Source organism: Piliocolobus tephrosceles, chromosome 3, assembly GCF_002776525.5.
Source record: "Piliocolobus tephrosceles isolate RC106 chromosome 3, ASM277652v3, whole genome shotgun sequence".
Classification (NCBI taxonomy): Eukaryota; Metazoa; Chordata; class Mammalia; order Primates; family Cercopithecidae; genus Piliocolobus; species Piliocolobus tephrosceles.
Window position 1 is genome coordinate 170,132,682 of NC_045436.1, and position 25,768 is coordinate 170,158,449.

At 42.7% G+C, this 25,768-nt stretch overlaps 1 protein-coding gene across 5 annotated transcripts in view; it reads right to left on the bottom strand.

The window, feature by feature from the left end:
- The window catches only part of BST1 (bone marrow stromal cell antigen 1), a 62,608-nt gene that overhangs the window by 4,138 nt on the left and 32,702 nt on the right, over window positions 1–25,768 (bottom strand). For all 5 annotated transcript variants that reach the window (XM_023206943.2, XM_023206941.1, XM_023206940.1 and 2 more), the window contains 7 exons: window positions 23,714–23,840; window positions 21,714–21,849; window positions 17,492–17,574; window positions 14,014–14,090; window positions 13,574–13,666; window positions 9,078–9,164; window positions 5,476–5,535 (listed from right to left, as the gene is read on the bottom strand). In XM_023206943.2, the coding sequence (XP_023062711.1) occupies window positions 5,476–5,535; window positions 9,078–9,164; window positions 13,574–13,666; window positions 14,014–14,090; window positions 17,492–17,574; window positions 21,714–21,849; window positions 23,714–23,840 (663 nt within the window). The remainder of the gene's footprint in view (window positions 1–5,475; window positions 5,536–9,077; window positions 9,165–13,573; window positions 13,667–14,013; window positions 14,091–17,491; window positions 17,575–21,713; window positions 21,850–23,713; window positions 23,841–25,768) is intronic.

Consider the following 25,768-nt stretch of genomic DNA (forward strand, 5'->3'; position numbering starts at 1 on the left):
GGTGAAACCCCGTCTCTCCTAAAAAATACAAAAAACTAGCCAGGCGAGGTGGTGGGCGCCTGTAGTCCCAGCTACTCGGGAGGCTGAGGCAGGAGAATGGCGTAAACCTGGGAGGAGGAGCTTGCAGTGAGCTGAGATCCGGCCACTGCACTCCAGCCCAGGCGACAGAGCAAGATTCCGTCTCAAAAAAAAAAAAAAAGAATTAGTTACTTAATAGTAACCCATATACTGGCATCACAGGTTTAATCCAACAGCTGTTCTTATATGCTACATTTTCTAAAATATTGCCAATAATTAAATACCAAAACATACAGATTGTCCCTAAATTTACCACAAAACTATTAATAAAATGGGTGGATTTACATCAACAGTTGTTTATTTCATTTGAAACCTTTGCAGATTAAAAGCCCTTTACCCCACTATTCCTAAACAAGTAGAGATGAGTAGTCCTGTCTCTGCAGCCTGGGGCATTTAGGACAGAGACTTCCGGCCAAGTTAAGAGATCTGATGTTTGCTCTTGGCCCTCGGTGCCACACTGAGTCCTCATTCCAATACTATATGTCTGTTTTCTCATATCATCACCAATCCTGCAGATTAAAAGTCTACTGAATTTTTGGCCAATATTATAATCTATAAGCGCTAAGGTTGGCGCTTATTGACTTTATAATCTAAGGTTTCCTCTTAGATTATTCATGTGGTCTTCTGCTTGCCGTATGATTATCCTACCATTGTCTTTAAGAGCTACATTCTACTCCCTCCAGTAAGTGTACCCTTTGATGTAACCATTTACTTATCAGTGGATATTTGGGTCTAGTTCCCAATATTTCAGTATTATAAAGAATGCTCTGGCGAACATATTTGAGCTTATAAGCTGTATGTGCATTTCGAATCACTTCTTTAGAATAGGGCACCAAAGGTACCCTAAAGTCTGACCTAGGTCGAAGACTGATACTTTTCTAATTCTTGACGCATATTGTCAAATTGTTTTCCCAAAGCACTTTATCAATTTACAGTGACATCAAGCTTCAATAACATCTCTAAAACACTTTTCTGCTATGTTTTAATGTATGTCAAAAAAGTTTAGGTGAAAATGACACCTTGCTGAATTTGTATTCCATTATTATTAGAGCAATTAAATAATTTTGTACATTTGCTATTTGTGGTTTCTCTTTTGTAAATTATCTATGAATATTCACTACTAGAATGTTTAAAAAAGAGATTAGTAAAATTCCTGCCAGGGTGATGAAAGTTGGAGAAAAACTTGGCAGAGTGTAAGAGAGTTTTATCCTTCACATTCAAAGGAATTGGGCAGAATTGTCAAAAAATGTCTACCAACAGTCACTGAAAGAATGCCCACACACAGGAAAGAACAGGTCAGGAACTGCAAACCCCTTACTTACCTGCTGTGGTGTGAGCCTCAGAGACATTTTAAGGCAGTGTGGTGTGGTAGGAAGAATGAGAACTTTACACACAGACAAACGTCGGTTTTGCTTCTGCCTCTGAGTTACACTGAGTGACAGCTAAATCTCTCTGAACCAGCATCATTGCTGACAATCAAACTGTCCTCCTTCCAGGAACGTGGTTGGAGTAAAATGAGATGATCACTCTAGAGTGCCAGCTGGAAGCCTGACACTGCAAAGTGCTCAGAAATACTAAGGAAAACTCGGGAGGCTGAGGCAGGGGAATTGCTTGAACCCAGGAGGTGGAGGTTGCAGTGAACCGAGATCAAGCCACTGCACTCCAGCCTGGGCGACAGAGCGAGACTCCGTCTCAGAAAAAAAAAAAGAAAAAAGAAATACCAAGGAAAAGTGAGAAGAGCTGCACTCGTTCTCCTTATACTTCCTGCAGCAGGGGAGCTAACCCAAGGCACTGGTGCTAGGATGGCACCATTTGCCCATTTCAGGAATGGTGGTGTAGGGTGCAATGGGTTTTACAACAAGGAATTTTACATGGTCTGTTTCTGTATAGGTTGATAGTCTTATTAATGAGACAAAGAGTAAACCCATACAATCCTAAGTAATTCTAACACCACGGACACTTCCCTATCCAAGCCTTACAAGGTTGCAGGTTCCTTAGAAAGTCTATACCACTAAATCTTTTCAACAACTTTATTCCTCCCTTTTTCACATAAGTGACCCCCAGAAGGATTGTGTTTCTTGCAATCAAAATGTAGAACTTCTGCATATGCAGCCTCGGGGCACTTCTCTGAAGCTGTTGTAGAGCATTTGTCATTCCTTTTGGTTGCCCAGCACCTTTGAACATCGTTCTTCTTAAATCTATGCCTTTCCAGGGTAGAATCCAATCATTCACTCATTCATTCATCTATTCGTGCATTCATTCATTCCTAAGTGTCTACCAGGTTGCAAGCTCTGTTTTAGGTCCTTAGAATACCATCATCAGTGAACAAAACAGGTCAAAGTCCCTGACTTCCTGGAGCCATGTTCTAACAGGTGGGAGGCGCTAAAGAATGAACTTCCCAGCATGGGTAATATAGTGAGACCTCATCTCTACAAAAAAAAAAACAAAACAAAACACAAACTTAAAAGTTAGCTGGGCATAGTGGTGAGTGCCTGTTTCCCCAGCTATTTGGGAGGCTGAGGTGGGAGGATCACGTGAGCCCAGGAGGTCTGCCACTGCACTACAGCCTGGGTGACAGAGAGAGACCTTGTCTCAAAAAAAAATAAAAAATAACAAAATAGCAAAAAAAAAAGAATGAGCTTCACAAGTAGGTCAGTCAGAAGATAAACACTATAAAAAGGAAAAAAACACAGTCACATGGGAGTTTTGAAGAGCCACAGTTGTGAGATGGAGGCTATAATTTTAAATATTGAGATCAGGGATCACAGTAACCTCATGGAGGCTTTGTAGATAAGAAAACTGACAATTTCAGATCATCTGACTAACTCAGTAAGAACAGAGTGCTTACTGCTGCCAAAACGGTGTTTCCACAGGCTGATGAGCAAGAAAGCATGTAATATCTTACGGGAAGTGGATCAAAACCAGCCTTAAAATAAAAGTTCCAGGTGAGAAGCAGTGGGTGACGTGTCTGGAAAGAGCATGATGAACCTGTAAGATGGGACCAGAAGTCTGAACTTGGCAGTAGGGAACTTTGAAGGTTTTTGAGCAGCAGCGATGTGAGGGTGGACTTCATTTTCAGGTGAGGAAAGGAAAGACCCAGGTTCACAGGCTATTCTTTATCTCCTGGGAGAGACCCAGGTTCACAGGCTATTCTTTATCTACTGTGAGAGGACTCAGAAATGATGTATGCCAGATTCACAGGGAATGAATAGCATTAGAGCATGAGGAGAGGACTTAAATCCATCACTGAACCCTGGGATGTTGGCTCCTAGAATACATGCTGGAGATGATGGGTCTGTTGTCCTAATTGCCGGCCCAAAGAGCAAGCAATCTGCCAGAGTGAATTTTGACAGTTCTCAGACTCCTTCAGATCCTGGTTCTGCCTGCACTAGCTGGGTGGTCTTAGGTGAGTCCTTCATCAACTTCTCCGAGCCAGAGTTTCTTTGCTTCTGAAGGGAGAATATGAACCTACCCACACCGGATCAAATGAAAGTCTGGCTTCTGTCTAAATGACAGTGGCTTAGAGAAGATAGATGTTTATTTCTCTCTCAGTAACTCTCCAGGGCGGGTAGAGTGACGCCACGGTACAGAGGCAACCGGCTTCCTTTTGCTGTGTTGCTCTGCCATGCCCAGTTGAAGACAGCTCACCTCCACGTCTTGTGAGCCCATATACCAGCCAGCATAAAAGGAGAAAGGGAATGTATGCCCCTTCCTTTCAAGTGCTAAACCCAGAAATTGCACATGTCACTCGGCCACAGTGGGTAGGGAGGCTAGGATAGTCATTCTTGATAGCCATGAACCCATCTAAAATTCAAGGGTTCTATTACTAAATGAAGAAGAGAAGAAGAACTATATGGGGATGACAAACCAGCTCACCAGGGCATGTGCTTTATCTCTCTCTCTTTCTCTATCTTATTTATTTTATTTTATTTTATTTCATTTTATTTTATTTTTTGAGATGGAGTTTCACACTTGTTGCCCAGGCTGGAGTGCACTGGCGCAATCTCGGCTCACTGCAACCTCCGCCTACTGGGTTCAAGTGATTCTCCTGCCTCAGCCTCCCAAGTAGCTGGGATTACAGGCATGCACCACCACTCCTGGCTAATGTTTTGTATTTAGTAGAGATGGGGTTTCACTGTGTTGGTCAGGCTGGTCTCGAACTCCCGACCTCAGGTGATCCACCCGCCTCAGCCTCCCAAAGTGCTGGGATTACAGGCATGAGCCACCATGCCCAGCCTGACTCTCTTAAATGTACTAGTTATTCAGATAAACATACTATTTTATGTAGTGCACACAGCAAATGCCTAGCATATAGTTTCTGTGCACTCTGATTAGTTCTCCTCCCTTGTAGTTGGACGAATGGATCCTGCAGGCATTGACGGTGCATCCACTATGTGCAACTCTAATGAAAAATACTAAGAGAAACACAAAGAGGAAGGCAGAGTGAGGCAGGCAGATGGTACAGAATGAATGACAGCAGGGCTAGGAAGAGTAAAGTGCTGTCATCATATTGTGCACAAAGTCCTTGGGAGCAAAGAGAATAGAGTTCCTCCATCAACATGGAGAATGAGGAAAGTCTCATAGAGGAAAGCACACTTGAGGTGGATTGGCAGGATAAGCATGATGTTAGTAAATAGATTTCATAAGAGAATTCAAGTGGACGGATCAGAAATCTCCCGGCCAACACAAACTGAAATGCCAATAATGCACTATGTTTTACCCCTAAGATTGGCTAAAGTGATATGGCTATAGGTACAGGGACAGGTACAGATATGGATGTAGAAAATGCACAGTGTGGAGGAGTGGAGAAGGGGCACTCCCAGCATAGACTGGTGGTGGAAGTGTATCCTGGTACAGCCTTTCTGAAACATATCAAAATTTTGCAGAACACACCAAAATTTAAAATATACACATTCTTTGACCCAGCAACTCCATTTCTGGGAATCCATCCTACACAAATACTTGCACAACAGCTTAAAGTATATAATCAAGGATTATATTTCAGTATTGTTTATAATAGCTAAAAAACTACTATAACAACATACAAACAAGCCAGCTCATGACTCAGAAGGGATTACATAAAAGGTGGTGTAACCATCCTACAGATTGCTCTACAGCCACTAGCAGACTGGGACAGAAAGTATGAACAAACTTCAAAGGATGGCCGCATTACACTGGCAAGTGAAGAAAGCTCACAGCAGGACGTTATGTGTAGCGTGATTGCTTTTTGTACAAAAACTAAGACAGATACATATAAATAAAAATAATGCCAAACCAGAACCAAATGAGCACACTTACATCTGCGTTTGATAACATGTTCATGTTTGTGAACTGAAAACTTCTGAAAGGAGATGGTTATCTTGGGAAAGAATGACCTGAGTTAAGACATTTACTTACGAATTTAAGGCACAGTCAGGATGAGTGCTGTGGTCCACACACTGTAAGAGCTTCACTGGTCTACAGAAAGAAAATAAATAATATTTAAGGGATTATTTAAATAACTTTCATCCATCAAACATTTATGGCTTGCCTGAAAAGTCCTGGAGATACAGTATTCTCTGACCTCAAAGAATACACAAACTATTTCCTCTAAAAATACTAGTGGCCCAGCACGGTGGCTTATGCCTGTAATCCCAGCGTTTTGGGAGGTTGAGGCAGGAGGACTGCTTGAGACCAGGAGTTTGAGACCAGCCTGGGCAACATAGCGAGACGCTGGCTCTACAAAAAAAAAAATAAATAAAAAATAAAAATTATCTGGGTGCAGAGGCTCATGCCTATAGTCTCGGCTACTCAGGAGGCTGAGGCGGGAGGCCCAGGAGTTCAAGGCTGCAGTGAACTATGATCGCACCACTGCACTCCAGGCCTGGAAAACAGAGTGAGGCCCTGTGTCTAGAAAAAATAAAACAAATAAAAATATTAGCCAGCATTTATCAAGCACTTACTATGTACCAAGGCATTTGATTATATCTTTTGTGAGGATCATGTCATTTAATCCTCATAACAACCAAATGGAATAGGTGCTTTATCTTCTCCAATTTACAATTAAGAAAGCTGACCACAGTAACCTGCCCAAGTTCTCATAGCAGCAAGTTGAAGGGCTGAACTTGAATTATGCAGGCTGACTCCAGGGCCCGAGCTTCTAACCACTTCTATATGCACATATAACATTACAGTACGACCTGATAAGTACTTTGGGCAGAAGGGTGGACTTGAACCACATGGGTGATGGTCAGCACTCAGGCATCAGAGAGGAACACTAACTTTCTGTGCACAGTAGAGGGAGAAGATGTGAAGTTCAAAGGCACCAAGGGTGGGGAAGGGAAGCAGCAATGAAGACAGGAGCCAGGTCTTGGTGGCACATGGGGAGCTAGGTAGGAGACAAGCCTAGACAGGATCTCTGTGGCAGGACCACTGCAGGGGACTATGGAAGAACAGGAACGTGATACTGTTCTCTCTATGGCATGCCATGTCTTCTGTCCTTGACTCAGCTACCTCTCACTAATGTCTACCTGATGCACATATTTTTAATAAGAGTAATTATCTGTCATTGTGTATGTCCAAAAACAGGCATGGAGTTTCACTGAATCTGATTCAACACAGTGCTGGCAGAAACCAACCAGGAGGTAAGGGAGGCTGTGAAAAGATAAGCCCCTCCAAAATGGGCAAGCACCTCAGGGAGAACCTTCAACTGATGTGGGGCAGAAGGCAGTGCCACCTGAATTGTGAGGGGCAGGAGATTCTCACATCTGGGTTGGAGTTGAATTTGTTATGTTAACCCTTGTCACTTTCCCATGTTATACCTTTTATTATATCCTCTCTGCTCCTGACACTAACACAGAAACAACTTATGGGCAGTAAAGAAATGGGAGCTTCCTCGTTTCTTTACTGAGTCAGGCTTGGAAGAGAAGAGCCCTGAGGCCGACTGAGGTGGGGACACCAATGGAGAGGAAGGACATAAATCCAGACCCAGGGTAACTGTAAGGGGGAAGGAGACTTGGGCTCTGGCCCAGCTATTACAGCTCAGCCCAATGACATAAAAACAAAGCAAAGTGGTTGTGAATGCAAAAATTTTAGCTACAATTTTCTCCATCATTGAGCTTGTTTTTTTTTTTGTTTGTTTGTTTGGGTTGGTATTGAGGGGTTGACGGCAGGGGGTTTGCTTTGTTTTATTTTGAGACCAGGTCTTGCTCTGTCACCTAGGCTAGAGTGTAGTGAGTGGCCCCATCATAGCTCACTGTTCCCTTGAACTCCTGGGCTCAAGCAATCCTCCCACCTCAGACTCCCAAGTAGCTAGAACTACGGGTGCATGCCACTGTGCTTGGCTATTGAGCTGTTTTGGAGTAAGAATTGAATTCTTTTGTTTTTTTGAGACGGAGTCTTGTTCTTGTCACCCAGGCTGGAGTGCAATGGTATGATCTCGGCTCACTGCAACCTCCACCTCCTGGGTTCAAGTGATTCTCCTGCCTCAGCCTCCCGAGTAGCTGGGATTACAGGCACCTGCCACCACGCCCAGCTAATTTTTGTATTTTTAGTAGAGACGGGGTTTCACCATGTTGGCCAGGCCGGCCTCAAATTCCTGACCTCGTTATCCACCCACCTTGGCCTTCCAAAGTGCTGGGATTACAGGTAACAAGGCATCACCACACTCAGCCAAGAATTGAATATTTTTAAAAATTTACTACTGGAGCTTTGATTAAAGAAGGAAGAGCTTGGTAGCAGGAGGGAAAGAGCATGCTTTAAGGCCATGCAAAGCTGGGTTCAAAACTCAGCTCTGTCACTGAGTTTAAAGCTTAAAAACAGAAAAAACTAATAAATGACATTACAAATCTGGAGAGTGGTTACTATGGGGTTGGTGACCAAAAGAGGCCAATGGGAGCCTCTGGGGATGCGGGTTATGTTCTCTTTATTCGTCTGAGGGCTGGTTGCAGGTATGCGCTAAATGGGGGGAACTTCATCCACCTGTGTACTCATGTTTTGTATATTTTTCTGTACAGAGATTATATTTCCAGAAAAGGACATTTCCCTTGTTTTGTTTTTAAGAGGGGGTGATAAACAACATCTAACTTTTGAGGGCACTGGCAATAATATATGAGTAAAAGGTACAGATAACAGAACAGCCTTGAGGGGCTCCTTGTCTTGAGGAGGCATGGAGTGGGAGGGAGTGGTTCACACGTTTAGGGTGCTTTGCTCAGCTGGGAGAATGATCCAGTCCATGGGGCTGCTGGGAAGGCAGAGAGTGGCAGAGAAGCAGGATAATCAAGGGTGTTGGGCAACAAGAGAAGACCACTGACGTCATTTCCACCCTGCGACACTCAGAAATGTTCAAGAAAGCCACTCAGCTTTTGCAGTGTTGGATTCCAGCCCCTTGCAGAATCAGCAGGTCCACAGTCTTGGGGGCTGAGGCAGAGAGAGCGAGAGGCAGGGATTTGAGTCCAGAGATGGCTTGCAACTACCTTAGGGCTTGAGCCAAGTTTTTTTTTTTTTTAATTACAAGCAAGAAGGCCCATAAATGATACCTGATTATAAGTATATAAAGTGTCTGGCCCATAGGTACTCACCAAGTGGTAGTTACTATTATTTTCCTATTGGTCTGTGGTCAAGATGTGTCTGTAAATATCTCAAACAAACTCCCACCTTAGCACCTGTCACGCACAAGGATCCCACAGAGATCCAAAGACATAGGAACCTCATCAGTCCCTGTCCTCCCGTGTCTCACCGCAAGTAAGCACAGTGAGGAGAGAACTGGGCATGAGCAAATGAGAAAGTGCTGCTCTGTGTGTCCTTTAAATGCCATGAAGCTGGACTCTGGACAGCAGTAGGTGGGGCCCTGGCCAAACCCAGGCCAGAAGGTGCTCCTTGCCTCCACACCAAGAGGCCACCCAGAAGACACCACGCCATGGCCTTCAGAGCTGAGAACCAGCAATACCCTTTCAGCAGCCCACCTCCTCCAAAATCACACACCACCTCTACAAGTACACATTGATATATAGTTCACCTACCCGTAATCATTAATACAGCTGTACTGGAACCCCATGTCCTTCAGCCTCTTTTCCAGGACTTTCATGGTGCCTTCCCCGCAGGATTCCCTAAAACATAAAAATATATAATTAAAAAGTAAGCAAATAAGAGGTGGAAGAGGAAGTTGTTTCTGGGTTAATCATAATTTCTTTTGGCCATGTGCTCCTGGATATTCTACTCTCAGAAAGAAAAGAGGAATGTCTCTGGTTTAAAAAGGGCTGCTTCTGGTAAACCTGCAGGACCCAGGAGATGATGCTCTGAAGACCCCAGCACTGGACCTGAAGCTGGGCAGCCAGCACTGGGAAAGCCAGGGCCAGTGCATGCATGTGGTGTCAGCCACCTGTGTAGTCTGTCCCCAGGCAGTGACACATATCTGCAATGTGCTCCAGGGGCTCGGCACATTGCTACCTGCCAATTTGTTCACCCTACACTACAGTATGTTCATTTGAAGTTTTAAGTAACCACCAAAACATACAAATTTGAAAATATTAGAAAATGCAAATAAACAAAAATTTTTAAAAATTACCCCAAATCTCACACCCCTAGAGATAGCTGCTGTTAACATTTTGGTATATATAGGTCTAGACTTTTAAAATATATTTATTTCTGCAAGATTTTTAAAATACAGCAATGGGTCTCTGCTATCCAGTGTGTTTTATAGTCTGTTTTAGGTCCTGTTTGCACACACACACACAAACACACACACTTCTCTGCCATTATTTTTAGCTCCGGCATGGTCTCCCTTACATAAACAGACCAACACTCATAGAACCCATCCTCTCTTGTTGAAGACCTAGGTCGATTCTTTTATTTCAATGCCATTTACACTAGAACAAACTTTGTTGGTGTGGAGTTCTAATTAGGAAAACGGAGTCAGGCTGGCAGGAGCAGGGGAAAGCAAAGAGACAAAGCAGATAAGCTGTAAGTCTACCTTCTTCATGGTCCAGGGCACATAGGCTTCCTGCACAAATAACTCACAACCTGCCCGAGGCCACCTATCATCAGACACTCAGCTGAGAGAAAAAGGCAGGTTAGCTCACTGCAACCTTGGTGTTATCAGAACTGCACAAGTGCTCTTCAGCACACAGCACAAGCACCATTCTATAAAATTCCCAGTAAGCCTTTGTCTCCCTGCAGTCAGCTCATCTCTTGCTGACCTGCCAGTTGCACCCCTGCAACATATTTTCATACTTTCTCTAATAAATCTGTCTTTCTTTACCTACAACTGTCTTGGTAAATTCTTACCTCCCATGCCACCAGCCCAGACAAGTCACTGACTGGAACTTCATTTTCATACACATTATTAATTATTTGTTCCGTTGGCATAAATTCCTGAAAGTAGGTTTTTTGGCATCAAAGATTTGAATCCAGTTTAAGGCTTTTATATGAACGGCCAAATTGCACCCTGATAAAGTATGAGAATGGCAATTTCCCACACTTGTACCAACAGTGATTTTGTGTGTGTGTGTGTGTTTTTATTATTATTATTATTATTATACTTTAAGTTCTAGAGTACATGTGCACAACGTGCAGGTTTGTTACATATGTATACATGTGCCATGTTGCTGTGCTGCACCCATTATCTCGTCATTTACATTAGGTATATCTCCTAATGCTATCCCTTACCCCTTCCCTCTCCCCACAATAGGCCCCGGTGTGTGATGCTCCCCTTCCTGTGTCCAAGTGATCTCATTGTTCAATTCCTACCTATGAGTGAGAACATGCGGTGTTTGGTTTTCTGCTCTTGCAATAGTTTGCTGAGAATGATGGTTTCCAGCTGCATCCATGTCCCTACAAAGGACATGAACTCATTCTTTTTTTTTTTTTTTGGCTGCATAGTATTCCATGGTGTATATGTGCCACATTTTCTTAATCCAGTCTGTCACAGATGGACATCTGGATTGATTCCAAGTCTTTGCTATTGTGAATAGTGCTGCAATAAACATACATGTGCATGTGTCTTTATAGCAGTATGATTTATAATCCTTTGGGTATATACCCAATAATGGGATGACTGAGTCAAATGGTATTTCTAGTTCTAGATCCTCGAGGAATCGCCACATTGTTTTCCACAATGGTTGAACTAGTTTACAATCCCACCAACAGTGTAAAAGTGTTCCTATTTCTCCACATCCTCTCCAGCACCTGTTGTTTCCTGATTTTTTTAATGATTGCCATTCTAACTGGTGTGAGATGGTATCTCATTGTGGTTTTGATTTGCATTTCTCTGATGGCGAGTGATGATGAGTATTTTTTCATGTGTTTCCAACAGTGATTCTTACCCGCTTTCAGTAATGGTCACAATCAAGCAGGGAGAATTTACAAATGCAAATAGAGGTAGATACACAACACTACCAACTATGGTTATTAGGCACGATATATTACAAACAGGACCCTGACTTTACATGAAATGGGATGGTAAACAGCCTCATCACCATAAAATTAATAGAGTGGGAGTGTACAGGGAGGAAATGAGCAATTGGACATTTTTACAGAAGTGGAATTTCAGGCATTACAGGAATGAAGAAAGCACTGTGTTGAATAACATCATTTTTTAGAACTTTGCCAATACCTGGGACAATGCCTTACTCTGGGCCAGGCTCACTACTTAGAATTTTTTTTTTAGTAAGCAACGACATTTAGGCTGCAGGACACCTGGACACAGAGATAAGTGAATGTGTTATTAAAATAACTATAAAGGCCGGGCATGGTGGTTCACCCCTATAATCCTAGTACTTTGGGAGTCTGAGGTAGGTGGATCACCTGAGGTCAGGAGTTCGAGACCAGCCTGGCCAACATGGTGAAACCTTGCCTCTACTAAAAGTACAAAAAATCAGCTGGACGTGCTAGTGGACACCTGTAATCCCAGCACTCAGGAGGTTGAGTCAGGAGAATCACTTGAACTCGGGAGGCAGAGGTTGCAGTGAGCTGAGATCTCGCCACTGCACTCCAGCCTGGGCAACAAGAGCGAAACTCTGTCTCAAAAAATAAATAAATAAATAACTATAAACTGTTTATTTGCATAAAGGCAGCCCACACTATGCTAAACACAATCAGGTGTTAGCCATGCTGTTTTTAGCTCTTTGCTTATGAGTTTTATTTTTTAAATAAGTTTTATTTTGTATATTTGAGGTGTACAGCATGATGTCATTAGATACATATAGATAGTAAATTGGTTATTGTAGTAAAGCAGATTAACCATCTATCATCTCACATAGTTACTTTTTTGTGTGACAAGAGCAGCTAAAATCTACTTATTTAATAATAATAATCCCTAATACATTATAATTTTATTAACTATGGTGCTAATATGTTTTCCCCAAAATCTGAGCCAAGAGTCCTACTTCCTTAGATCATGACCTGCACCTCAACTCTGTGGCTCAAATGTATTACCAGGTGCTCTGACTCCTTTTGTAACCTCTGGTACAGCAGAAATGATGGGCTGAGATGACACTGAATTGCAATCCCCTTATCTCATTAGAGGTAGGTTTTGTGCTTTTTCTGACAGATACATTAAAACAACAAGCAAGTATAACTTCTAGACAGAGCAACTTCTCACAAAAATAAGACCAACGATATGCATTTTTCATGCAAAAATAAGTATAATTTGTCTTCTGAGAAGGGGAATGCAGATCTTGGTATAATTAAGTAGTTTGCAAATTTATCACAATCTATTGCCCAAGGGACAGGGGAAAAATTACCCCTTATATGGTGAGTCTTAGAGAGTCCTGGGGGCTGACACAGACACAGGGAATTCACTGAGGTTCTCCTAAACACTTTCAATGGGACCTCCACTCCTTGGGGTTAGTAATACCTTCCTTCATGTAGCACAGATGGACTGTTCTGAAGGACAAGGCCCCAGCTTGCTTCTGAAGCTCCATCATGACTGTCCAGTTTTATTGAGGCTATGGCCTCATTGGCTTGTCTTTAAACCAAATCAATTTAACTTTTCTATCTTGAGTTTGTGCCAGCAGTGCCCTTCACTGCTGAGAAGGATGAGTTTAAGTTTGCATTTACATATAAACTCATGTGGTTTTCTTAACCAGTTATTCAAGACCCAGTTGAAGAGCTGGTTGTTCTCTGAGAATGACATCTTAATTATAGAGTCCTTAGGTTAATTCTGAGAACCAGTGGTGAGGGCTTTTGAACTTCAAATGACCAGAAGGAGAAAATGGCTTAGACCCTCACAAATGCATAAGGAACTCACCCATCCAAAGCTACTCAAGTCACTCAGAAAGGAACACTGTCTTCGCTGGCTGAGAAGAATATCCCAGATAAAGGAGGTTTTCTCTCTGGGCTCGGGACTGGCTACTGGCATTCCCAGGAAGTCAAGCTTCTGTCTTTCTCTACCAACCCCATTAGAAACAAAGAAGGCTGTCATTTCCCCCAAACTGAAAATGTTAAACGAACTTGATCTTGTCATATACAAGAAAAACAAACTTGTGCAATTATCATCATCAATATCACCATAACTTACACATTGGGTCCCCCAATTTCATGCATAACCCAGATCTCAATTCGTGTAATCTTTTCCTTCTGGAGGTTTGGAATTTCATAATCTGCAAAAAAACTGAGAAACATTTCTTAAAGCCCTAAAGCAATATGATATTTTTTCCATTTCAGTTTTTAGTTAATTTACACATTACTTTTCTTAAAAAAATAAAGGGCTTTTAGAAGTTTTTCTTCTTTAGCTTTTATTTTTAGTTTACTTTTTATTCCAGTATTCATCAGCTGTTAATGATTTAACTCTACAGACATGGCTCTGATCACCAGGTCATTCATCTGTTTTGCTTTACCTGAATTTACAGAAGCAAGCATGAGATGGGAACTAGGATAATTTTCTTTAGCCTCTGTTTAAAACAATGAAATAAATATTTTGGCATTCTCTGTTGTGTTTGAATGTGCTGGTGTCCTTACCCTTTGATGGGATAGGCTCCTGTTGGCTCTGAACCGTTCAGCATGACGTAGATCACCCCAGAACTATCCTTTGAATACTATGAGAAGAACCAAGTATTTTTAGCAAATAAAGACATGACATTTTTCTGCTATGAAATGAGCATTTTTACAAATTGTCAGTTCTAAATAATGGCAAGGATATGATAAATGTGGCATTTCATATGGCTTAGTAGAAATGCAAACTGGTTTATTTTGGAAAGCAAATTGCCTTGAAATGTCAAAAAACTCATAGACTCAGTAATCCATGTCTGGGAATCTACCCCAAGAAGATAACAGAAAATATGCAGTTATCTTATCAGCTGTAATAAACTAGGTTATGCTCCCTTAGCAAAGAACCTCGAAACTGCAGTGACTTTAAAACAACAATGATTTATATCATGCTCACACTACATGTTTATCACAGGCCCACTGGGGTTTTGTTGCATGTGTCCTCGTTCTGGGACACATCTGCAAAATCTCTGATTGCCAGGAAAGGGAGGAGACAGTGACAAATCATGGACCACTTCTTAAAGGCTTCCACCCAAAAGTCACTCACATCACTCCCGCTCGCAACTGATTGGCCAGTGTAAGTCACAAGTAAATAATTTCATGAGGCAGGGAAGTGCAAACGGTGGGCTCAGAAGACGAGCCAGAATTATCTGGCAAACAGCACTAAGGACTACCAGGAGCATTGTGCACAAAGATGTGTGGTGCAGCATTCTTTGTAATACTGAAATATTATAACCAATACCAAACACTTAACAAGGGAATGGTAAGTAAACTGTGATACTTAAGTGTCTGAAATATTAACCAGCCATTAGTAAAAGTCTACAGTATTTGCAACAGCACAGGAAGTGCTTACTTTCAAAGCAAAATGCAACAGTTGTTGGAGGAGCATGAGCTTTACTGTGTTAAAAATACATGGGCCGAAGTCTAGGATTCCCAACGGAGAGACAGGTCCACAGAAATTCCAAAATCTCCACTTCAAAATACTACTGGAGCATGTAATTTCCCTCATAAAATGTTTATAGTAGAATGAAGGAGGTGTAGAGGTGAAATATGTGGCACTGACGTATAGGTGGCTGGGTTCACTCCCTAGCAAAATGATACTCAATACCAAACAATATACTCTATGTCATCCATGTCTCAGATTGCTTCCAAATAGTGCTAACAGTCATAGTTAAATTCTTAAATGCCAATACCTGATCACCACTATGCTAAACGGGTTGCCTTTAGGTGGTAGGAATGTGGGTGATTAATTTATATTTTCTATATGTGTCAATCACTATCATGAGCTGCTATTACACTGACAAAAAGAAAAAAATTATTTTTTAAAAAAATGTGTGCAGAACCAGGCATGGTGGCTCATGCCTGTAATCTCAGCATTTTGGGAGACTGAGGTGGGCAGATCACCTGAGGTCAGGAGTTTGAGACCAGCCTGGCTAACATGGCAAAAACCCATCTCAACTACAAATGCAAAAGTTAGCTGGGCGTGGTGACATGCACCTGCAGTCCCAGCTACTCGGGAGCCTGAGGTGGGAGAATTGCTTGAACCTAGGAGGTGGAGGTTGCAGTGAGCTGAGAATGTGCCACTGCACTCCAGCCTGGGTGACACAGAAAAAAAAAAAAAAAAAAAGATAAAAATAAAAATAAAAAGTACACGGATGCAATGAGGCTGTATAACGCTGTGGTTGAAAGTCTGATCTCGAGTCAGCCTGCCTGGTTTCAAATCCTAGCTCCCCTACTTGTCAGTTCCATAACCCTAGTCAAGCTTCTTGACCTCTCTGTACCCTACTTTATTATCTGTAAAATAAGGTATTTTATTACGTTATTACCTGATAAAAGTCTCTGCCTCATATAATTGTCATAAAGATGAAAATATTTGGCCAGGCACAGTGGCTCACACTTTTAATCCCAGCACTTTGGGAGGCTGAGGCGGGCAGATCATGAGGTCAGGAGTTTGAGACCAGCCTGGCCAATATGGTGAAACCCTGTCTCTACTAAAAATACAAAAATTAGCTGGGCATGGTGGCACATGCCTGTAGTTGTAGCTACTCGGGAGACTGAGGCAGAAGAATCACTTGAACCCGGGAGGCGGAGGTTGCAGTGAGCTGAGATCGACAGAGCAAGACTCTGTCTCAAAAAAAAAGATGAAAATATTTAAAATAATAACTGCTAACATTTATTGAATACTTATCTGCTAAGGTTCAAATCCACTTCTCATCACTATACCACACTACCTCTCCTCATGCTTCAACTACACAGCAAATGCCAAGGGCTCAAAAAATGTGGGCACTAGTATTAGATTTCCATTATAGAATTGGAGGAAGTATAAGGTGGTAGTTTGCAGCACACACTTGAAAGTCTGGCAGATCCACTGGGTAAAATAAATGGTTCCTTTACATGTAATGTTGACATCTCCCCTGAGTTGCTGTTTGATCCCACTTTCAGATGATGACATCTCTGTAGCCTCCCAGTTCTCAATGAGGGGCTCTGGCAGCTACTGCCAACTGACTGAAGTCTGTGCTCAAGATGAAACCTACAGGTAGTGGGAGCAAATGGTGTTCTCTTGGGGTAGGCAGCAGAGCACAGTAATAAATAGAATATGTTTTATCTGGGAGGGATCCTCTGCTTAGCTCCAAACTGCAGCCACCATGGAGGATTTGGCCAAGGTCCTTCTCACCCTGACTAACAATCTACCTAGTGGACACCTGAGGATCTAGGGTAGAAGAGGAGACCAAAAAAGACATGGATAGTCCTGAAATGGGGTTGACGGTGGTAGGTGGAAGTGCCCTGACATCCACCTGGTCAACCTAGCTAATGTTTAAGTCAACAGCTCTTTGCCAGGCACTGAACTAAGAACTTAACCCTCTTTATTTGTAAACTTTATTCTAATTCTCATGACAGAGAATTCTGTAATCACTGGCATGCTATAGCTACTGATAGCTGTCATCAATTCTGGTGACATCATTCTCTGGGAAACAGACCTACCTTCAGGTGACCATTTCTGTGTCTCCAGGTTATCCTCCATCTCCTATCAGTTCCTCTCCCGTTAATATTAGTCTTGTGGATATTTCTGATCCCCACAACTTGATCTCAGGTGTACTAGGGTCTTCCATAAAGCAGGAGTTGCCCAATTTTATGTAGCAATCGAAATCATTGCTTTGAAATACTAATGATAACCATGACATAATGGAAATAATAATGACTAATAAAAAGCCTCATGCATAGTCAACATTTACGGAATGTTTTCTCTGTGCCAGGCACTGCATTAAGTATTTTATTTCCTTAAATTCTCACAACTTTATATAGCAAAGAGCATGAATCATGATGTGGTAAAAGTGAAAAGTGAGGCTCAGAGAAGTTGATTGATGACCTGGGGCCCAGACTCTGAATTACTGTATTTCATCTCTATGGGTCCCACACACGCTCAACCACTCAGATATCATCCCAGCATTACCTGGATGGATGCCCTTTTCCAAAAGGAATCCACAGGATTATTTTCACAGTCTTCTGATGTAGGGCAGGATTGGTAATCAACTCCTAAGGGGTAAGTAGACAAACACATTTTATTCCAAAGATTATCTATCTCAGAGAAGAATTAACTTACAATATATCTCAGTTCCATGACACGTACTTAGCCTCCATTCTGTACAATGTGTGCCATTCTGTACAATGTGTGCAAGTTTAACATCCACAGTTCTTCCCACTTGATCCACAAGGAGCCTGGTGAGGGACCACCTTGTCCATGATACTAAAAACGTTGGTCATTTTGCTCACCACAAATGTGAGGAAGGCAGAGAACTAAATAGCTGGCTAGTGAGTGAGCCTAGCTGACCACTGAGCATCAGCATATTAGCTGGGTTATTTCTCTACTGGAGCACTAGTAAAGCAATGTTTAAAAACCCACAAACAGCAACAAAAACCCTTTGCTTTACTGGGAGAAGTGCCGTCTCCAAAAATTAAATTGTTAGCCATTATCTTAGTAGTCAATGCAATGAAAAAAAGGATTAAGAGTGATAATGCTTAGCCAGAAAACAGAAATTTTATACAATTGAAAAATATACAAAATGTCAAAATATATTACATTTTAAAATGTTTAAGGACAGATTAAAGACCCCAGCAGATCAATGGGATGTGGAACATGCTTACCATATACTCTATAAAGAAAAAAAAATTTCTAATCTACAAGTTGACCTTATATTCCTAGCAAGAACTGCTATTAATGGCATTATTCATAATAGCCAAGATACGGAATCAATCTGTGTCCATCAACTGATTAATAGATAAGAAAATAGACCGAGCACAGTGGCTCATGCCTGTAATCTCAGCATTTTAGGAAGCCGAGGTAGGTGGATTACCTGAGATCAGGAGTTCAAGACCAGACTGGCCAACATGGTGAAAACCCATCTCTACTAAAAATACAAAAAGTAGCTGGGTGTGGTGGCATGCACCTGTAGTCCCAGCTACTCAGGAGGCTGAGGCAGGAGAATCGCTTGATCCTGGGGGGCGGAGGCTGCAGTGAGCTGAGATCGTGCCACGGCACTCTGGCCTGGGCGACAGACAGAGACTCCATTTAAAAAAAAAGAAAATGTGGCATATATACATAACGGAATACTATTGAGCCATTTACAACAACATGGATGAACCTGGAGGACATTACGTCAAGTGAAATAAGCCAGGTACAGGAAAACAAATATTGCATGATCTCACTTGAAAGTGGAATCTTCAAAAGCAGATCTCATAGAAGTTGGGGGTAGAATAGTGGCTACCAGAGGCTGGGGAGGGGAATGGATAAGGGAGATGGGAAGAGGCTGGTCAACAATGTTACAGTTACATAGGAGGAATAAGCACTGGGGCTGTAATGCACAATAGAGTGGCTATAGCTAACAATAGTGTATGCATATTTCAAAATAACCAGTAGAGAGGATTTTGAACGTCTCACTATCTCACTACAAAGAAATAGTAAATGTTTAAGATGATGGATATGTGAATTACCCTGATTTGATTATTACACAATGTATATATGTATCAAAACATCACATTGTATGCCATAAATATGTACAATTTTTATGTGTCAATCAAAAATAAAATAAAAATAAAAATTTGAAAGAAGAACCAAGGCCAGGTACAGTTGCTCATGCCTGTAATCCCAGTGCTTTGGGAGGCTGAGGCACGAAGATTATTTGAAGTCGGGAGTTCCAGACCAGCCTGGGCAACATGGCAAGACCATATGTCTACAAAAATAATTTTAAAAACAACCTAGTGTGGTGGTGTGTGCCTGTAGTCCAGCTACTTAAGAGGCTGAGGCAAGAGGATCCCTTGAGCACAGGAGTTCAAGGCTGCAATGAGCTAGGATCACACCACTGCATTCCAGCCTGGGCGGCAGAGTGAGACCCTGTCTCAAAAATTAACAACGATTTTAAAATAAAAATAAAATAAAAAAGAGCTGCTGTCAATGGTTTGGGTTTGCTATTTTCTTGACTTTTTTCTGTGTGTATATTTTCATAGATGTATTGTGTATATGTGTTTTTATTTGAATAGCCTCATACCAGTCACAGGGTTATGTAAGTTTATTTTTCGCTTAAAAATATGCTTCTTTCTGGGTCAATAAATAAAAAACCCCATCACCATTGCTACTGGCCCCACAGGATTCCATGACATACACATACAGTTATTTGGCTGACCTGAACTGCTGGACTTCGCTTCTTTCTGACACAAAGAGCCCTGATAGGTGGGCATAGATAGAAAAGGGCAGCAAAGTGAGGAAGAAATAACTGGTGGTTTTCTGAAATGCTCTTCCTTTCTTTATGTGTTTTTCATCACATTCCTCCCCTCCTTTTCCCCACCCTCCGCAGCATCATCAAACAAAAGCTTCCCGGAAGTTCTCCATTGAAAGATTGGCTGTGTCCATTCGACCTGGAACCTGCAATGCTGCCCATCCCACTCACAGTGGAAAGCAGAGGCCTCACAACATCCTGTGCCACCGGGCCCTCCTTTATTCCTCCAGCCTCATAGCTTGCACTTTCCTCTTTGCCCACTGTCCTCTCTGCTATTAAATATGTCACACATGCTCCCACCTCAGGGTCTTTGCAATTGCTGTTCTCCCATCAGAAAATGTTCTTTCTCATCTCCTTGTTCAAATATCAGCTTCTCAGTGAGGTTTTCCTTAGGCATCTAGGTAAAAATGCAACACTTGCCTCTCCCCAGCCCTCCACTCTCAACCTTTTTTGTCCTTATGACCTGTTTTATTTTTCTCCATAGTCCTTATAATCTTAAGGCAGACTGTAGATTTCACTTGCCTGTTTATTGTCTTTTCTGCCCTCCTATAATGTAAGCATGGAGTATTAATTTCCTCTCATTCTCTGCTGTGTTCCTACTGTCTAGAAGATGAGGGTCAGGCACATAGTAGACACCATAAATTTTAGTTTGATGGACAAATGAATGGAGGAGAAATAAACAGAACTGATATTAGGTTAACTCTTTCTTTTGTTTTTGTGCCAAGTCTCACTCTGCCAATCCAGGTTAGAGTGCAGTGGTGTGATCTCACCTCAGTGCAACCTCCATCTCCAGGGTTCGAGGGTTTCTCCTCCCTCAGCCCCCCTCAGCTGTGATAACAGGCATGCACCACCACACTTGGCTAATTATTTTTGTATTTTTAGTAGAGATGGGGTTTCTTCATGTTGGCCAGGCTGATCTCGAATTTGTGACCTCAAATGATCCACTCACCTCGGCCTCCCAAAGTGCTGGGATTACAGGCATGAGCCACCAGGCCTGGCCTGATATTAGGTTAACTTTTGAAGTGACTCTGATACCCAGGAAGGATCTCCAGTCTTCATGATGAGAACACTCCCTCACCTCCTTTCCTTGCTAGCCTCCCTCCTGAAGCTTCCCTGATGCCCTGGTGGAGGCTGGTGTCTCACTCTGCTACTCCTCAGAACACCATTTTTCCTGCATTATTGCCCGTATCACTCGAGCTAATGCCCCCCATGAGACTATAAGCTCCCCAAAGATAGGGACTGCTGTGTCTCCAGCTCCTAGCATCACAGTTGGACGAATGAGGAGAGTTTGCAGAGCATTCAGGCCAGCTCTTGTGACTCTAACTTTCCTTGTGACTTGGATCTCGAAATATCTGTTGGCGGCCTGCCGTGGTGTTAAAGAAAACAGGCTTCAGAATCCATCAGGACAGGGCTGAGACCCAGCCTTACCACTTCCAGACATTTAACCTCTCTAAGCCTCAGCTTCCCCCTCTGGACAAATGAGGATAGTAAGGCAGAGTTGTGCAAGGTTGAGAAAATGGGCTGTGGAGTCAGACTGTCTGCTGCTTACTAGCTATGCCCCCCGAGCAGTTTTCTTAATCTTGCTGTGCCTCAGTTTCCTCATTTATCGAAATGGGGATTATGATAGGATCCCATGAGGCTGTTGTGGGCATTAAATGAGTATGTGTGTGTGTGTGTACACACACACACACACACACACACACACACACAAAGTGCTTAGACTGGCACCCGCAAAAGATAAGTATTCTCTAGTATTGTTATTATTAACTATTCTTGTCACTTATTTCAGAGGACTCGGAGAGGATCAAGTGAAATAAATGCATATGAAAGCATTTAGCACAAATGGTAATGCATAGTAAACAGGAGCTCTTAAGTCTCCTGTGATTTGTGCAGGAGTCTTACCAGAGGCATTTTTCTGTCGACACCAGCTCAAGAAATCTGCAACCCTGCCATACAGAACATCACTCAGGGGCATGAAACGACGGGTGTTTCCTGCAAAGCTGTTAACAAGGAGGTGGCTATTTTCCCAGAACAGGGACTAAGGAAAGACAAACAAAACATCAAAATACAACACAAAATCAGACTCTTCAGGCACAACATCATCAAGGCAGGTCAGGCAATCCAGTTCTCATTCAACTCTGACCTGCTGCACAACAACTGAACGTTCTTATTCGTTGTCTTTATTTATTCATTCAAAGACTGCTAGCATCTCTCCTCCCTTTATTCCCAGGGTATCATGCAAATGTTAATGGAATATTTTCTCACTAGTACTAAATATACATGCTTGTGGTAAGATTCCCTACATTAAAAATGATCAAGGGACCTGGGCTGGAATCCTGGCTCTGTCATGTATTAGATATGTAATCTTGACCAAGGCATGCAATCTCCCTGTTTCTCAGTTTCTACTTCTGGAAAATGCAGAGCATGAGCCCTTTCTCTTCTTCCACAGCTGTGGCCAGGAAAATATGCAGTCACAGAAAGCACTTCCTAAAGTGTCAAGTGCCTCAAAAACACATTGCTTTCATATTATACTTCATAGTTTCCACCATAGTGTTTTCGTATAACAATAACCCAAATCCCCCAGTCACTATTTCATCTGACCCTCAGTAGTCCGATCAGTTTATATTTAGACTAGAAGGTCCCCAATGGTGGGGGCTGTTTTTCACTGTCACAGCCTTAACCCTTAGCACCAATGACTGGGCAAACAAATAGCCCAGGAAGTCTTTACTGAGTTCATCAACTAGCACCGAATCTCTGAAAGAGAAGGTAAAAAAGTTGGCTTCCGCGCTTTTAGTGACAGGAAGACAGCGAGGTTCAAAAAACAGCATATACTCAAAATCATGTTTTCAGCCTATTCTATCTTTGAACCTCACAGTTCCATTTACTTGCCTTTACAAATAACACACAGTGGAAAAAATCAGGTTAAGAATGTTTATGTCACAGAAACAAAAATGGTGTCTAGCATTCTTTAAACTTGAGGCATTTTTTTAAGCAAGGATTTTATGGAAATTTTCTCATTTATTTTCACTTTATTAGACCTTAGAGTGTAGACAGAATATAGATATGTGGTTTTCTTAAATCAACTGGTACTGAATAAATATAATCTTGAGACCCATTCAATGGAGAGACTGGTTTCCCAGAAGGATACTGAGATTGAGAGTTTTCTGAATTACTCAAGGTTCAGGCCACTGGGCCAGTTAGGATGAAGGTTATTTAGAATTGACCAGATGTGGAGGCCCAGTGTGACAGGTACGCCATGTCCTGATGTCCCTGTGCTGATTCTCACACTGACTTGCAAACTTAGGAAATTTTCTTCTGCCCACAACCAGCTGGAGATCTAGAATCACTGTTGGAAACTGATATGGTTTGGATTTATGTCTCTTGTCAAATTGTAATCCCCTATGTTATAGGTGGGGCCTGGTGTGAGGTGATTGGATTATGGGGGCGGATTTCCCCCGTTGGTGCTGTTCTCCTGGTGGAGTACTCAGAAGATACAGTTATTTACAAGCCTGTGGCACCTCCCTCTGCCCTTGGTCATGCTTGTGCCATGTAAGACACCTGCTCCCACTTTGCCTTCTGCTGGAGTCAAAGCTCCCAGAGGCCTCCCAGAAGCAGATGCTGCCATTCTTCCTGTACAGCCTGTGGAACCGTGAACCAATTAAACTTCTTTTCTTTATAAATTACCCAGTCTCTGGCATTTCTTTATAGCAATGTGACAACGGACTAATACAGAAACAAAGCTAGCTTCCCACAGAGAGCTTAGCACACACATTATGTGTGCTGCCTGATGTTTCTGTGACATTGCAGGATGCAGGGGACAGCTAATCTCACACCTGGCCCATGCACCATCCACTTCTGTAGAGACAGAGAACAAAGTTTTACCAAGACGGTTGTAACATTACCTTATCTCTGGGAATAGAGTGCCTGGACAAGTTAATAAAAAGGTCATAGTCCGAGGGAAGCACGGAGCAGGGACCCTTGTCCAGCACCACTTTAAAGGCTTCCCAGATGGCTGTGCAGTTCTTGTTCCTGTGCAAAAGTACAAGTTGGGAAGAACACACACATGCACATCACGATGTAATGTGAAGTATTTCCATTTCTCTAAGAGCGCTACAAGAGATTTTGTCATATAGTGACTCTGCAGAAGTAGGCTTACAAAAAAGACAACAAATTATCACGGCTCAGGTGACAGATTCAGAAATCTGACACTGGAATTGCCTCTCAGAAGGCACTGCACAGATTTCTCAGAGCTAAGGAATACAGCCTTGCCCTAGGCTCACAAAGACAAGCAGAAATGGCACCTAGCAGGAGGTGACAATTTCAGTCAACTATACAGCAGGTGCCTCTTCATTTAGAACTAACAGTGGGGGCAGTCTCATTGTTCAGGTCCACTGTGGACCTAGGGGACCAGGTGAGGCCAGGCCAGGCCAGGCCAGCCAGCAGGATGTGTGATGTTAGGAGGGAGGTCCAATGCTGCAAGAGGCTTCCACCCCTGGCAAAGCAGGTGCACCCTCCAGTGCCAGCCCCTCTTGAGGTCCATCCTAGTTTTCAAAAAATATTTCCCACGGCATTTGTGACTTTCTGTTTCTCATACTGGGTGGTGTGTAACACAGGTGGTTCTTATATTATTCTCTGCTGTTTTTTATTTGCCTGAAATGTGCGACAATAAAAACGATCAGCACAAGAAAGACATTGCAAACACAAGAAAACGGGGGCCCACAGAAGGAACAAAAATCAGTAAGAAATGTGGCGCTGGCAAGAAAGACCCAAACTTCAGAAATCCTCCAGATTTAGAGTTTCTGAAATTTGAATTCTGGAAGGACTGGACTCAAGGAATTCCAACCTGAGACCACATTCTGGGTTCTGAGGGCTCAGACTGAACATCTGCTGGGTGGCAATGGGCTGTTACCCAGTTCACCTCTAGCCCACCCTCACTTCTAGAGGGATACCTCTCCACCCTCCTTCACACTCACACACACACACCCCCCACACCTCTAGACCATACACACATCCCTCACCTCTAGACCACACACACACACACACCGGTTACCTCCAGACCACACACACACACCCATCCCTCACCTCTAGACCACACACACACACACACACACACACACACATCACTCACCTCTAGACTACACATACACACCCCCTCACCTCTAGAACACACAGACATCTCACCTCTAGAACACACACACAACCCCCTCACCTCTAGAACAAATACACATCTCACCTCTAAAACACACACCCCTCACCTCTAGAACACACACACACACACCCCTCACCTCTAGAACATACACTCCTACTTCTAGAACACACACACATATCTCACCTCTAGAACACACACCCCTCACCTCTAGAACACACACACACACCCTCCTCACCTCTAGAACACACACAGTCTACCTCTAGAATACACACACACCCCTCACCTCTAGAACACAGTCTCTTTACCTCTAGAATACACACACACCCCTCGCCTCTAGAACACACACACACACACACATTGATATGGTTAGACTTTGTGTCCCCAACCAAATCTCATTTTGAATTGTAATCTCGATAATCCCTAGGTGTCTAGGGAGAGACCAGATGGGAGGTAATTGAATCATGATTGTGGTTTCCCCCATGCTGTTCTCTTGATAGTGAGTGAGTCTTACAAGATATGATGGTTTTATAAGTGTCTGGCATTTGCCCCTACTTGCACTCGCTCTGTCCTCCCGTCCTGTGAAGAAGGCGCCGGCTTCTCCTTTGCCTTGGCTTTCGCCATGGTTGTAAGTTTCCTGAGGCTTCCCCAGCAATAAGGAACTGTGAGTCAATTAAACCTCTTTCCTGTATAAATTACCCACTCTGTGGTATTTCATCATAGCAGTGTGAAAACAGACTAATACACACACACACCCCTCACTGCTAGAACACATGCACACACCCCTCACCTCTAGAATACACACACACCC